Source organism: Melospiza melodia, chromosome 1 (genome assembly GCF_035770615.1).
Source record: "Melospiza melodia melodia isolate bMelMel2 chromosome 1, bMelMel2.pri, whole genome shotgun sequence".
Taxonomy (NCBI): domain Eukaryota; kingdom Metazoa; phylum Chordata; class Aves; order Passeriformes; family Passerellidae; genus Melospiza; species Melospiza melodia.
Genome location: NC_086194.1, coordinates 1,668,591 through 1,684,661, shown reverse-complemented (window position 1 = coordinate 1,684,661; position 16,071 = coordinate 1,668,591). Strand labels below are relative to the sequence as shown.

Here is a 16,071-nt window from a genome sequence, read left to right as displayed (position 1 = left end):
CAAAAAAAATGGGGAAAAAAACTGGGCAAAAAAATTGGAAAAAACCCAGAAAAAACCTCACAAATGCCGTGGAGCCGCAGGAATTCCAAGGGCAGGAATCGCAGGGACAGGAATTGCAGGGACAGGAATTCCAAGGGCAGGAATTGCAGGGACAGGAATTCCAAGGCAGGAATTCCAAGGACAGAAATTCCAAGGGCAGGAATTGCAAGGGCAGGAATTCCAAGGGCAGGAATTCCAAGGACAGAAATTCCAAGGACAGGAATTCCAAGGACAGGAATTCCAAGGACAGGAATTCCAAGGACAGAAATTCCAAGGACAGGAATTCCAAGGACAGGAATTCCAAGGACAGGAATTCCAAGGACAGGAATTCCAAGGGCAGGAATTGCAGGGACAGGAATTCCAAGGCAGGAATTCCAAGGACAGAAATTCCAAGGACAGGAATTCCAAGGACAGGAATTCCAAGGGCAGGAATTGCAGGGACAGGAATTCCAAGGACAGGAATTCCAAGGGCAGGAATTGCAGGGACAGGAATTCCAAGGCAGGAATTCCAAGGACAGAAATTCCAAGGGCAGGAATTCCAGGGACAGGAATTCCTGCCCGCAGCCGCCGGCAGCGCTCCCGGTGCTCCCGATCCCCCCTCCCGGGGCTCCGTCACCGACACCGCCTCATTAATTTAATTAATTAATGAACGGCCCCGGCGCTGCTCCGCTCGCAGGGCGCCGCTGGAACAGCCAGGCCGGGACTTCGCCCGAGATCCCAAAAAATTCCAGGCAGGAAAATCCCAGGGGAGAGGAGAGGAGAAGATGGCGTGGGAGCCACACTGGGAAATTTTGGGATTTTCCTGCCTCGTCCTGCTCCGATCCCGACTTTCCCTGGCGCAGCTGATCGAGGTGAGGAATAAAATCCCGCTGGAAAAAAAAAATAAAAGTGGGAATGAGGGCCGGGAATGGGGGATTTCCCTGGAAAACATCCAGCTGGGGATTTAAGGTGGATCCAAGGAGGGTTTTTTGGGAATTTTTGGTGTTTCCTCGAAGGCTGGGTTGGGAATTTCGGGTTGGAATCGCGGGTTTTTTTCTGGTTTTCAATCAGTTGAGGAGCGAGGCAAAAAATGATCCCAAAACTCCTGTTCCTGATGGATGATGCCATGAAAAATTTGGAAAATTTTGGGAATATTTGGGATGGGTTTTCCTTCTCCCGCCTTCCCTCATTCCCGGTAATCCTGGAAAACCTGGATTTCATGGAATTGTGGGATTCCGTGGAACTGTGGGATTCCATGGAATTCCTGCCCCTCCACGGGAGCTTTTCCCTGAGGATGACTCTGCATTCCCAAATTTATGGAAAATCTGGGAACCATCCAGGAGGGAAAAGCGGCTCCCAAGCCCTGGCTGCAATTCCAGAGGGAAATTCCAGCCTGGAACGCAAATCCCAGCTCCCAAAACTTTCACTTTTCCCCTGGAGCCTTTCCCTGCTCCACCTGGGAATTCCTGGAGCAGGATTTGGCTGCGATTCTGGGATGAGAAAATTCCAGGAATTTCCCAGGATTTCAAACTTCTCATCCTTTCCAGATTTTTTCTTCCCCAGGATTTCTGGCCTCTCATCCCTGCCCTTATCCAGATTTTTTTTTCCCCAAAGATTTCCAGCCTCTCATCCATTTTCCTGATTTTTTAGAGGATTTCAGGCCTCTCATCACTCCCTTCCCATTTCTTCCCAGGATTTCAAGCATCTCATCCCTTTACCAGATTTTCCCCAGGATTTCCAGCCTCTCACCCCTTCCCTTATCCTGATTTTTTTCCAGGAATTCCCTTTCCATATTTTTCCCAGAATTTCAAACTTCTCATCCCCATCCTTTTCCATATTTTTCCTCCCAGGATTTCCAGCCTCTTCTGCCCCCTTTCCATATTTTTTCCCAGGATTTCAAACCTCTCCTCCCTGCCCTTATCCTGATTTTTCCCCAGGATTTCCTTTCCGTATTTTTCCAGAATTTCAAACTTCTCATCCCCATCCTTTTCCATATTTTTCCCCCAGGATTTCCAGCCTCTTCTCCCTGCTTTCCCTTTTTCTCCCAGGATTTCCCTTTCCTGATTTTTCCCAGCACTTCCAGCCTCTCATCCCTCTCTTTCCATAATTTTCCCAGGATTTCTGGCCTCCCCTCCCTGCCCCTATCCTGATTTTATTCCAGGATTTCCTTCCCATATTTTTTCCAGGATTTCCATTCTCTCATCCCTCCTTTTCCATTTTCCCCAGGATTTCAAAGCTCTCACCTCTGCCCTTAACCTGATTTTTTTCCAGGATTTCCCTTTCCATATTTTTCCCCCAAGATTTCCAGCCTTTGCTCCCAACTTTCCTATTTTTTCTAGGATTTCCCTTTCCTGATTTTTCCCAGAATTTCCAGCCTCTCATCTCTCCCTTTCCACATTTTTTCCAGGATTTCAAACCTCTTATCCCTTTCCCAGATATTTCCCAGCATTTCCAGTCTCTCATCCTTTCTCTTATCCTGTTTTTTTTTTTTCCAGGATTTTCCTTCCCATTTTTTCCAGAATTTCAAACCTCTCATCCCCATCATTTTCCATATTTTTCCAGGATTTCCAGCCTCTTCTCCCTCTTTCCCCATTTTTTTCCAGGATTTCCCTTTCCATATTTTTTTCTCCAGGATTTTCAGCCTCTCCTCCCTCCCTTTCCCGTATTTTTTTTCCCCCAGGATTTCTGACCTCCCCTCCCTGCCCTTATCCAGATTTTATTCCAGGATTTCTTTTCCATATTTTTTCCAGGATTTCTGGCCTCTCATCCTTTCTCTTATCCTGTTTTTTTTTTTCCAGGATGTCCCTTTCCATTTTTCCCCCAGGATTTTTGGCCTCTTCTCCCAAATTTTTCCCAGGATTTCCATCCTCTCATCTCTCCCTTTCCATACTTTTTTCCCCAGGATTTTGGGCCTCTTCTCCTTCCCTTTCCCACTTCTTTCCAGAATTCCAAACCTCTCATCCTTTCCATATTTTTCCCAGGATTTCTTGCCTCTCGTTCCCAACCAATTTCCGGCTTTTCCGCCATCCCCTCCTACCTGAGCATTCCATGAATCCAGGACTCCTCTCCAAGGCCAGGCAGCTGCTCCAGGAAGAATTCCAGGTTTTCTGAGCTTCCCAAGGGGAGAAATGAGGCAGAACTTCCCCTGACAGTGCAGAATTCCCAAATTATCCTTCCTTGAATCCCAAGGACGACCCAGCCAGCCAGAAAATTTCCCATTTTATTCCAGAAAACAAAAATAAAACATCCAAACTCAAAAAAAAATCGGGATAAACAGCGAGAATTCCTGGATCTGCTTTGTTTATTCCAGTTTTTTTTCCTGGAAAAGCAAAGGCTCTGTGAGGAGTTTATTCCTGGAAATAATTGGATAATGGAATTATCCTGAATAATTCGATTCCAGCTCAGCCAGGCTAGAGCAAACAGAGGAGGAAGAAAAAGCTGGAGAGGAAAATAATTCTGGCAGCTGAAAAAACTCCCAAAAAAACCCAAAAATAAGGAAAAATAAAGGGAAAAAAAGCAGGGAAATATTTTATAATGAGGCAAAAATCCCTTAAAATATTAGATTTGATTGAGGAAAAGCTTGGCTCACTCCCAGGCCTTTGGAGAAATTCCCAGAGTTGTAAGTTTTCCCAAAATTTGGGAAGAGAATTAGAAAGTCCTGAGATGAGCTCAAAAATCCCAAAATCCCAGGATGAGCCCAAAATCCCAGGATTAGCCCTTAAATCCCAAAAAATCCCTAAACCCCAGGATGAGCCCATGATCCCAAAAATCCTCCCCTGCTCGTGATCCCAGAGAACAGCAAACAATGGGATATCGAGGGATTTCTCTGGGAATTGGATCCCAGATCCGAGCCAATCCTGGGATTAAAATTGGGATCAATCCTTTATTCCCAGTTTGGGATAAAATTCCTGGAGGGATTGCTCAGGAATTCCACTTCCCAAAAAATCAGGAATTTTTTTAGGGCACCGTGTTCATTCCAGCTGTTTTCCAGCTGCTGCTCCAAGATCTTCCCTAAAAATCCCCTGGAATATTTTGTAGGATTTCCATCCTTTAAGTTTAGGCTGAGTTTATCTTTCTGTTAAAAAATTCCACAATTTTATCTCCCCGAATTTCCTGGTGATTCCATTCTGCTTCCTCCTGGATCCGCAGCTTTCCAACATCCTGTGTTTCCATTAAAATTCATTGGAAAAGTGAATTTTTCCAGGAATTTTCTCATTCAGGCCCTCACTGACGGACACCCCAATCCCAAAAATCCATTGGAAAAGCGGAGAAAGGAATTCCAGAGCGAGCCAAGAAATGGCTGGACAAAGGAAATTCCTCAAAAATCCCAAATCCTTGCGGCCTCACCAACCTCTCCACCATTTTCCCGTGCTCTCATCACCTCCCGGAGCATTTTTGGGCATTTTTCCGTCCTGATCCACCTTTTCCTGCTGGTTTTCCCTGTGTTTTTGCCAGGCCACCACGGCGCCTCCCAAGAAGAAGCCGGACCCGGTGACGTCGGAGACCGTGGTGATCTGGGGGCTGCGCCTGTGGCAGGTGGTCGGGATCTTCGCCCTCTTCGTCCTCTCCATCAGTGAGTCCCCCTGGAATTCCCGGGAATTTTCCTCTGGAAAAGCCCTCAGGGCGAGCTCTGGAATCCGGGGAACGCACAAGGAGGGATTCCGTGGTGGGAATCTCCAGGGGTTCGTCCCGGGAGCACCTGGAGGTGTTCCAGGGATGGGGATCGGCTCCAGCACCACATTCCTGCCAAAACCCGGGAGGGAGCCGCGGGCTGTGGAATGCTGGGGGTTGGGAATCATGGAATGCTGTAGTTTGGGAATCATGGAATGATTCGGGTTGGGAATCCTGGAAAGTGTTGGGTTGGCACTCGTGGAATGATTCAGGTTGGGATTCATGGAATTCCTTGGGTTAAGAATCCTGAAATGCTTTGGGTTGGGAATTATGGAATGATTTGGGTTGGGAGCCATGGAATGATTCAAGTTGGAAATCCTGGAATGCTTTGGTTTGGGAATCCTGGGATGCTTTGGGTTAGGAATCATGGAATGTGTAGGGTTGGGAATCATGGAATGATTCAAGTTGGAAATCCTGGAATTCCTTGGGCTGGGAATCCTGGAGTGCTTCAGTTTGGGAACCATGGAATGATTCAAATTGGATCTCCTGGGATTCTTTGGGTTGGGATTCGTTGAATGATTCAGGTTGGGAATTATGGAATTCTTTAGGTTGGGAATCATGGAATGCTCCAGTTTGGGAATTATGTTGTTCTTTGGGTTGGGAATTATGGAATGATTTGGGTTAGGAATAATGGAATGATTTGAGTTGGAAATCCTGGAATTCTTTGGGTTGGGATTAATGGAATGTGTAGGGTTGGGATTCATGGAACAATTCAGGTTGGGAATCCTGGAATGCTTTGGTTTGGGAATTGTGGAATTCCTTGGGTTGGGAATCCTGGGATGCTTTGGGTTAGGAATCATGGAATGTGTAGGGTTGGGAATCCTGGAATGATTCAAGTTGGAAATCCTGGAATGCTTTGGTTTGGGAATCCTGGAATGCTTCAGGTTAGGATTCATGGAATGATTCGGGTTGGGAATCCTGGGATTCTTTGGGTTGGGAACCATGGAATGATTCGGGTTGGGAATCCTGGGATTCTTTGGGTTGGGATTCATGGAATGATTCAGGTTGGGAATCATGGAAGGATTTGGGTTGGAATTCCTGGGTTGGGAAATCCTGGAATTCCTTGGGTTGGGAATCTTGGAATGCTTCGGATTAGGAATCATGGAATGTGTTGGTTGAGATTCAAGAGTGCTTCAGTTTGGGAATTATGGAATTCTTTAGGTTGGGAATCGTGGAATGCCTCATATTGGGAATCATGGAACGATTCGGGTTGGAAATCTTGGAATTCTTTGGGTTGGGAATCATGGAATGCTTCAGTTTGGGAATCATGGAATGATTTGAGTTGGAAATCCTGGAATGCATTGGGAATCATGGAATGATTTGAATTGGGAATCCTGGGATTCTTTAGGTTGGGAACCTTGGAATGATTCAGGTTGGGATTCCTGGAATTCTATGGGTTGGGAATCATGGAGTCTCTTCAGGTGTCCGGGAATTCAGGATTTCCTCTGGGTTGGAATTCCCAGCTGGGTGTGAGAATTCCTAAGGGATTTCCCAGCTCCAAACTGGAGATTCCCAGCTGGAATCTCTTTGCAAGGTAATTCCATCCCTGGAAGTGATCCCAGAGCTTCCTGGATTCCTTTCAGCTGTTCTGGAATTTGGAAATTCAAGGAGGATTCCTGTGGAATGGATTTGAGAATTCCTAAGTGATTTCCCAGTTCCAAACTGGAGATTCCCTTCTGGAATCTCTCCCCAAGAAAATTCCATCCCTAGAAGTGATCCCAAAATTTCCTGGATTCCTTTCAAGTTTCCAGGAATTTGGAAATTCAAGGAGGATTCCTGTGGGATGGAATTGAGAATTCCTGAGGGATTTCCCAGCTCCAAACTGGAGATTCCCACCTGGAATCTCTCCCCAAGAAAATTCCATCCCTGGAAGTGATCCCAAAATTTCCTGGATTCCTTTCAGGTTTCCAGGAATTCAGGAATTCAAGGAGGATTCCTGTGGGATGGAATTGAGAATTCCTGAGGGATTTCCCAGCTCCAAACTGGAGATTCCCACTGGAATCTCTTTCCAAGAAAATTCCTTCCCTGGGAGTGATCCTGGAGCTTCCTGGATTCCTGTCAGGTGTCTGGGAATTCAGGAATTCCTCTGGCCTGGAATTGAGAATTCCTGAGGGATTTCCCAGCTGGAATCTCTCCCCCAAAAAATTCCATCCCTAGAAGTGATCCCAAAATTCCCTTCAGGTGTCCAGGAGTTTGGGAATTCCTCTGGGTTGGAATTCCCAGCTGCGTGTGGGAATTCCGAAGGATTTCTTTCAGGTGTCTGGGAATTCAAGGAGAATTTCTGTGGGATGGAATTGGGAATTCCAGAGGGAATCCAAACCGGAGATTCCCACCTGGAATCTCTTTCCAAGGGAATTCCTTCCCTGGGAGTGATCTTGGAGCTTCCTCGATTCCTGGGGTCCTGGAATTCAGGAATTCCTCTGGGCTGGAATTGAGAATTCCAGAGGGATTTCCCAGCTCCAAACTGGAGATTCCCACCTGGAATTCCTTCCCTGGGAGTGATCCCAGAATTTCCTGGATTCCCTCCGGGTGTCTGGAATTTGGGAATGCTGGAATTCCAGCTGGGAGTGGGAATTCCAGAGGGATTTCCCAGTGGGAATGCAGAGCAGGAATGGCCCAAGCTCCACCCCCATCCCTGCTGGGAATGGGATTTGGGATGGAGAAAATCCACGGAAAACGGGGAATTGGGAAATGGAATGAAATGGAAAAGCAGAGAATTAAAAATAAAAATAAAAATAGGGAATTAAAAATACCAGTAAATATCAAAGTATAAAATTAAAAAAGAAAATGAATAGAAAATCAGAAAAATTTAAAACATAATTATATATAAAATAATAAATTAATTAACTTATTAATAAATTAATAAATCAATATATTATATTGCATTACAGTGAATGAAATATGAAAATAGGATATTAAACAATAGAAATAAATAGAAAAGTAAAAAAAAAGAAATTATACTAAAAATAGGAAATTAAACAACAGAAATAAATAGAAAAATGTAACATTTTAAAGCAGAATTCACAAAGAACTATAAAATTCAAACTAGAATTAAATATAAAATGTAAAGTTAAAAATGGAAATAATTGTAAAACCAAACCTAAAACAAGAATTAAATATAAATCTAAATAAAAGAGAAATACAGGAATTACGCTTTAAAGGTAATTGGATTTATAATATAATTCTAATTAATAATACGTTATTATTTATTACTCTAATTAATATTACTTTATTAATGACCTAGTAATTTTAAATAACAATTTTTATTATTATCAAGTATCATAGTTAATAAAATTATATTAATGGAATAACCTATTTCTATGTTATAAATAATAATAAGTTGATTGTAATTATAGCTGTCATTAATAGCTTTATTTTCACTGCTATTGCAATAAATAAGGAAATAAAATGAACTAATTTAAATTGTATTTACGGAATAATATATTAATATTTAACACATGTTTTAAATTTATGAATAATAATTTCTATAATATTATAATTAATAAGAAATATATTAATTAATTGTTCTAATAATATTTGCTTATTGAATATCCAATACGTACGTTTATATTAACGTTAATAATAACATTAATAAAATTAAACTAAATAAACCAAAAAATTCCAGAAATCTGATCCGAGTGTGGATTCCACCTCCCAGCACATCCCACAAGGTGGCACCATCCCATAAAAAACGGGGGAAACTCCAAATTCCAGGTTTCCCATTCGCAGGGAACACCCCCAGATTCCCGTGTTTCCTGTTCCCATTCCCAGTATCCAACCCAAACCCTCATTTCCCGTTCCCAGGAGCTCGCCCAGAATTCCACATTTCCCACTGCCATTCCCAGGAGCTCACCCGGAATTCCACATTTCCCACCTCCCATTCCCAGGAACTCAGCCAGAATTCTGTATTTCCCTCTCCCATTCCCACTTAAATCCTGGTTTCTCCTTCTTCATTCCCAGGAACTCCCCCAGAATTCCCTGTCTTCCACATTTCCCGCTCCCATTCCCAGTTAAATCCTTATTTCTCCCTTTCCATTACCAGTAATTCACCCAGTCTCTCATTTCCCTCTCCCATTTCCAGGGGCTCACCCGGAATTCCCATTTCTCTCACCCAACAAGCCCTCCAGAATTCCACATTTCCCATTTCCAGTACCTCACACAGACTCCCATATTTCCCACTCCCATTCCCAGTTAAATCCTTGTTTCTCCCAGTCTATTCCCAGCCCCTCACCCAGAACTCCCCTTCTCCCATTCCCAATAACTCACCTAGAATTCCACATTTCCCAGTCCCTCACACCGAGTTCCAAATTTCCCAATTCCCAATCACTCCTCCAGAGTTCCACGTTTCCTATTCCTATTCCCTCGCCCAAAATTCCTCATTCCCCATTCCAAATAACTCGCCCAGAATTCCCCATTTCCCATTCCCAGAAACTCACCCTGAATTCCACATTTCCCATTTCCAATAACTCCCCCAGAATTCCCTTTTCCCCATTCCAAATAACTCACCCTGAATTCCACATTTCCCATTCCCAGAAACTCACCCTGAATTTCACATTTCCCATTCCCAAAAACTCACCCCGAATTCCACATTTCCCATTCCCAGTCCCTCGCCCATAACTCCATATCTCCCACTCCCAATTACTCACCCAGAATTCCTCATCTCCCACTCCCATTCCCAGTTAAATTCTCATTTCTCCCTATCCATTCCCAATAACTCCCCCAGAATTCCACATTTCCCATTCCCAGTAACTCACCCAGAATTCCACATTTCCCATTCCCATAAGCCTCCCAGAATTCCACGTTTCCCATTCCAAAACCTCACCCAGAATTCCTCATTTGCCACTCACATTCCCAGTTAATTCCTTGTTTTTCCCTGTCCATTCCCAGGAACTCCCCCAGAATTCCTCTTTTCCCATTCTCAATACCTCACCCAGAATTCCACATTTCCCATTCCCAGTCCCTCAGCCAGAATTCCACATTTCCCATTCCCAGGAACTCACCCAAAATTCCACATTTCCCATTTCCAATAACTCCCCCAGAATTCCCTTTTTCCCATTCCAAATAACTCACCTAAAATTCCTCATTTCCCATTCCCAGTCCCTCAGCCAGAATTCCTCATTTCCCCCTCCCAATCCCTCACTTAGAATTCCACATTTCCCATTCCCAGTCCCTCACCCAGAATTCCACATTTCCCATTCCCATAAGCCTCCCAGAATTCCACGTTTCCCATTCCAAAAACTCACCCAGAATTCCTCATTTGCCACTCACATTCCCAGTTAATTCCTTGTTTTTCCCTGTCCATTCCCAGGAACTCCCCCAGAATTCCTCTTTTCCCATTCTCAATACCTCACCCAGAATTCCACATTTCCCATTCCCAGTGACTCACAGAATTCCCTTGTTTCCTGCTTCCATTCCCAATAACCAACCCAAATCCTCATTTTTCATTCCCAGAAACTCAACTGGAATTCCTCTTTTCCCATTGCTATTCTCAGTTATGCCCAGAACTCTTTATTTCCCTCTCCATTGCCAGGAACTCTCTCAGATTCCCGTGTTTCACACTCCCATTCCCAGGAACTCTCCCAGAATTCCTCACTTCCCTCTCTGAGTAACTCAGCCAGAATTCCATGTTTCCCACTCCCAGGAACTCACCCAGAATTCCTCATTTCCCACCTCCATTCCCAATTAATTCCTTGTTTCTCCCTGTCCATTCCCAGGAACCTCACCCAGAATTCCACATTTCCCATTCCCAGTCCCTCAGCCAGAATTCCACATATCCCACTCCCAGTAACTCACGCAAAATTCCACATTTCCCATTTCCAATAACTCCCCCAGAATTCCCTTTTTCCCATTCCAAATAACTCACCCAGAATTCCATGTTTCCCATTTAGTCTCTCACACAGATTTCCTCATTTCCCACTCCAATTCCCAGTTAATTCCTCATTTCTCCCTATCCATTCCCAGGAACTCTGCCAGAATTCCAAATTTCCCATTCCCAGTCCCTCACCCAGAATTCATCATCTCCCATTCCCAATAATTCCCCCAGAGTTCCACATTTGCCATTCCAAATAACTCACCCAGAATTCCACGTTTCCCATTCCCATTCCTCACCCAGAATTCCATGTGCCCCATTCCCATTCCTCTTCCAGAATTCCATGTTTCCCATTCCCATTCCTCACCCAGAATTCCACGTTTCCCATTCCCATTCTTCACCCACAATTCCATGTGCCCCATTCCCATTCCTCTCACAGAATTCCACATTTCCCATTCCCATTCCTCACCCAGAATTCCATGTTTCCCATTCCCATCCATAACCCAGAATTCCACATTTTCTATTCCCACTCCCTCACCCAAAATTCCACATTTCCTATTCCCACTCCCTCACCCAGAATTCCACGTTTCCCATTCCCAGTTATCACCCTGTGCTGCATCTTCAAGTGCCGGATCCCGCGCACGCGGAAGGAGATCGAGGCGCGCTACGCCCAGCGCCAGGCGGCCAAAAACTACGCGGACAAACTGGAGACCGTGCCGCCCCTGGGAGAGCTCACCGAGATCCCCGGAGGTAATTCCCACCTTTTTTTTGGGAATTCTGGGAGCCAAATTCCCTCAATGAGCTCGGCAACATTCTGGGAGGTAATTCCCACATTTTTTTTGGGATTCTAGGAATGCAAAGTCCCTCAATGAGCTCACCAATATTCTTGGAGCTAATTCCCATTTTTTTGGGGACTCTGGGAGCACAAAGTCCCACAATGAGCTCAACAACATTCCCAGAGCTAATTCCCACTTTTTTGGGGGATTTTGGCAGTGCAAATTCCCTCAATGAGCTCAGAGACATTCCCAGATGTAATTCCCACTTTTTCTGGATTCTGGGAATGCAGAGTTCTTCAATGAGTGACCAACATTCCTGGAGGCAATTCCCACTTTTTTTTTGGGATTCTGGGAGTGCAAAGTTCCTCAATGAGATCAGCAACATTCACAAAGCTAATTCCCAATTTTTTGGGGGGTTGAGGCAGTGCAAATTCCCTCAATGAGCTCAGAGTCATTCCCAGATGTAATTCCCACTTTTTTTGGAATTCTGGGAACGCAGAGTCCCTCAATGAGCTCACCAATATTCCTGGAGGTAATTCCCAGGGGGTTTTTTGGATTGTAGCAGTGCAAATATCCTCAATGAGTTCAGCAACATTCCCAGAGAAAATTCCCAATTTTTGGGGGGATTGAGGCAGTGCAAATTCCCTCAATGAGCTCAACAGCATTTGCAAAGCTAATTCCTACTTTTTTGCAGGATTGGGGCAGTGCAAATTCTCCTAATGAGCTCAGAGACATTCCCAGATGTAATTCCCACTTTTTCTGGGATTCTGGGAATGCAAAATTCCTCAATGAGCTCACCGATATTCCTGGAGGTAATTCCCAGGGGTTTTTTGGGATTCTGGGAGCCCAAAGTCCCACAATGAGCTCAGCAACATTCCCGGAGCTAATTCCCACTTTTTGAGGGGCGACTGGGGCAGTGCAAATTCCGTCAATGAGCTCAGAGACATTCCCAGATGTAATTCCCACTTTTTCTGGGATTCTGGGAATGCAAAGCCCATCAATGAGCTGACCGACATTCCTAGAGGTAATTCCCACATCTTTGGGGGGATTGTGGCAGTGCAAATTCCTTCAATGAACTCACTGGCTTCCCCAAAGGTAATTCCCATTTTTTGGGGAGATTCTGGGAACACAAAGTCCCTCTTGTGGTGCCACCACCAAGTTCAACCCTCCCAGTGTGGACTCAGGATATTGGGATAAAATCCTTTGGATAAGAGGGAATTTTTCCATCAGTTTGAGTTGGAATCATCCCTTAATTCCCAAATTAAGTTTGGAAAAGCTCCTCAAATCCATCAAATCCTATTTTGAACCAAATCCCACTAAAAAGCCCTGTGAAATTCCACATCTCCTGGTTTTTGGAACCTTTCCAGGGATGGTGATTCCAACACTTCCCAATCCTTAATCTCTCTTCCAATCAGGAATTTTTTTCCTTAATATTCAATCCAAACTTTTCCTGAGACAACTGGAGGCCGTATCCCATTTTCCCATCAACTTCCACCCCTCACCCTCCTTAGCTAGAAGGAGAATTCCATGCTGAAAATCCCAGTGGGAATTAATTTCATTTCAGGGCCTGCCCTTGGGTTGGGGAACACCAGGAGCAAAGCTGGAGTGGTTGGAATTCCACATTCCCGGTTTTTCCTGCTGGAATATTTCTCCTCCGCTGCTCTCACTCTCCTTTCCTGCTTCCATAGGCTCTCCCGAAAATCTCCTCACTCTCTCTGGCCATGGCCAGTCCAGACCTCTCCACTCCCTGCCTGTGCTGAAGGAAGAGGATGAGATGGTTCTCCAAGGAATTTAGGGAATTTTGATTCCTGGCCGCCTGTGGCTTCTCTCTTCCAAGGGGATCCATCAATCCTTGGATTTGCTGCTTCTCCATTCCTGGACTTTTCCTTTTTCCTCAACACCTTTCGATGCCTTTTTCCCTTCTTTCCTGTGTCTCTCCGGGAGCTGTAATTCCATAAAATTCCATAAAAATGGCGTTTCCATAATCTGGGATGTGCTGCTTCAATCCATGGGAAAAGAGGCAGATCCCACCGTTGTAGGAATTCAGGAATTCCTTGGAGAAATTCAATCCTACACGAGCAAAATGCAGAGTTATGAGTTGAACAATGGGAATTTGAACAATGGGAATTTGCACAAATCCCGGGATTTCAGGGGTGCCTGAAACTGGGAATTCCCAGCCCTCCCTGTGGAGCTGAACCCAATTCCATGAATAAATCCTTGTCCTTCCAGTTAATCCTTAAGGGATGAGATGGTTCTCCAAGGAATTTAGGGAATTTCAATTCCCCGCCGCCTGTGGCTTCTATTTTCTGAGGGGATCCATCAATCCTTGGATTTCCTGCTTCACAATTCCAAAAAAGCAAACAGCTGGATGGGAAAATTCTCAGTAGGAATGTTTTCCCTTTATCCCAGATTTCTAGCAGGGAGCTGGAATTTTGACAATTCCTGGGTTGTTGAATCCACATCAATTCCTTTTCCATTTTTTTTTTTCTCTATCCTTGGAAAACAGCTCAGGCTGCGGAAGAAAAAAAAGAGGAAGAAGTTCCCACTGTGTCCGGAAAAGTGGACAAGGCTCAGGGAAAGAAGGATGGATCCAAAGACTCCAAGAAAAAGGACGGGGAGAAGGAGCAGAAGGAAGAATCCAAAAAGGAAGGGAAGGACGGAGCCAAAAAAAAAGATGGAGAAAAGGGGGAAAAAGGGGAAAAAGGAGGAAAAGAGGAAAAAGGAGGGAAAGGAGAAAAGGGGGAAAAGGAAAAGGGGGAAAAGGGAAAGGACACAAACGACAAGAAACAAGGGAAAAAGGGGGAAAAAGAAGGCGAAGCTGGTGCCAAAACCGATGGAAAAGCCGGTGGGAATTCCAAAGCAAAGAAGAAGTGACATCCTGGAAGGACAATGCTGGAATTTTTTTGGGGAATTCTCCAGCAAATTGCTGGGGGAGGAGCACTTGGAGCAGGATGTGCTTTTCCAGATCTTCCTGTGGGATGCTCTTGGATGCGTGGATTTCTTCTTCCCATTTGGAGATGGAGCCACCAGGATTCATCTCTGTCAAGGAAAACTGGGAATTTGGTTGGATAATCAAGAAAAATATCCAGTCCCTCACCCAGAATTCCATGTGGATAGATGTGAACTGGAAGCTGGAATGGGAATGAGGACTTTGGATAAACAGGGGAATGCTCAGGGATGAGGATCCGAACTAAAGGAAAATGGGATTCATCCCAAATTTCTTCTCCTGGAGGACCTGGAGAAGTTGGAGAAAGATTTCCTGGCACTCAGCACCTCCTTGTGGGGAATTTTAGGTATTTTGTAAATTCTGGGAAAATCCCAAAGGATGGAGTCCTCCAAGGTGTGGGTCCTTGGATTCCAAGAGGTTTTTGGACACATGGGAATTTTCCTTCCTTCTCTGGTGCCTCTTTTCCTGGATTGCTGCAGGAAACTGCAGGAATTCCATCTTTTCCAGGAGATTTATCCACATTTTCCCGATTTTTTGCTGAGGAAAGCCAGTTCTGAGACCAGGAATTCTGCTCCACTTCCATGTGGCTGCTATTCCCTCCCTTCCTTGGAATTCCTGAGGAGTGGATTTATCAGGAACAGCATTTCCCAGCTGTTTTGGGAATATTCCAGCAGTTTCTGCCTTAACTAGGGGGATTTAACACCACCTTTTTTGGGGGGATAGCCTGGAAAATCTTGGGATAATTAAAACTCAGGATATCCTGGAACTGTCTGCTCCACAGGGAGAATTCCCTCCAATCCTTTATCCCCAGGAATGGGATTTATTTGATATTTAATTAATAGAAATTATCAATTTTCCTGCTGTTTTTTTTTTTTTCAACGTGGATTTATCAGTGCCAAGATATTTCCCATTTTTCCTTTTCCCGATTTTCCTTTTCTTTCTCTCCCACCCAACTCATTCTGGTGGGAAACGAACCTGGGGAAATGAAGAGAATTTTCTGTCTGAGTGAGGTCACTCAGGTCCAAAATGTCCCAAAATTCCAGAGCACCTGGAAAGGAGGAAAACTGAAGGAGAGACATTGGGAATGATGTCCAGAACCACGGGAATGTTTGGGAAGAGAATGATCCAGGGAAATCTGGAATTCCAGCATTGGGAATTCTGCCTCTGGACACAGAGGAGTCTAAATCTTGAAATGGCACCAATGGAAAAGTGGGAATATGGATACAAAGATTGGATTTCTTTGGAATTTCCATCCCAATCCAAATTTTTCAAGGTCCTCTTTAATCAGGAATCATGACAATAAAAAGTATTTTTCCATTGGATTCAGGCTTTGCTGCCTGGGATCTGCTGGATCCATGGGAATTTTGGGAAGGGATATTTATGCCTTAAAAACTCCAGGATGGGATCCAGCTGGGATTGGGCAGGAAAACTCGGATTCCCCATCCTGCAGTTGGAATTGTGCTGGAAATTTGGGATGTGGCTTCGTTTGCAGAGGGATTTATTCCCAATCCAAAGGTTTCCAGGAGGAAAATCTGCTCCTTTCCTTTTCCATGGAATTCCTTTTTCCTCATCCAACTTCCATCTCTATATTGTAAAAATAATCAAAATCCAAAATAAAATATTCACTGGAATTGGGGAATCCTTTAAAATCCACCTCAATCCCGTTTTTCCAAGCAAATATTCCAAATCCTGTGGATCAGATCTGAAAGATTTGTGGGAATGACTTATTGATTTTAAAAAAGGGATTTTCTGTTTTAAAAAAATGAATTTGTCCTTTGGGAATAATTGGGTTTGGAATTATCAGGATGGGGGTGAATGCAGGGAATTCAGGGACAGCAGGGAATTCATTC

The 16,071-nt window shown here is 44.4% G+C and overlaps 1 protein-coding gene across 2 annotated transcripts; it reads left to right on the top strand.

Moving 5' to 3' along the window:
* Nucleotides 1-703: 703 nt before the first annotated feature.
* TMIE (transmembrane inner ear) lies at nucleotides 704-15,870 on the top strand. 2 transcript variants are annotated; one of them, XM_063168076.1, is made up of 4 exons: nucleotides 704-890; nucleotides 4,474-4,591; nucleotides 11,099-11,248; nucleotides 13,781-15,870. In XM_063168076.1, exons 1-4 carry the CDS (start codon nucleotides 804-806, stop codon nucleotides 14,146-14,148), a joined length of 723 nt encoding a protein of 240 aa, XP_063024146.1. In that variant the 5' UTR covers nucleotides 704-803; the 3' UTR covers nucleotides 14,149-15,870. The 2 variants fall into 2 exon arrangements, with proteins under 2 accessions (XP_063024146.1, XP_063024226.1); XM_063168156.1 differs by lacking the exon at nucleotides 13,781-15,870 and adding an exon at nucleotides 12,963-13,259.
* The last annotated feature ends 201 nt before the right edge of the window (nucleotides 15,871-16,071 follow it).

What these genes read in the sequence shown, in the direction of transcription:
- TMIE (XM_063168076.1), top strand. Translation starts at nt 804, where the DNA reads ATGGCGTGGGAGCCACACTGGGAAATTTTGGGATTTTCCTGCCTCGTC. An exon ending in CCTCTTCGTCCTCTCCATCA is followed by an intron (nt 4,592 to 11,098) that starts GTGAGTCCCCCT and finishes TCCCATTCCCAG; the next exon opens with TTATCACCCTGTGCTGCATC. An exon ending in GCTCACCGAGATCCCCGGAG is followed by an intron (nt 11,249 to 13,780) that starts GTAATTCCCACC and finishes CTTGGAAAACAG; the next exon opens with CTCAGGCTGCGGAAGAAAAA.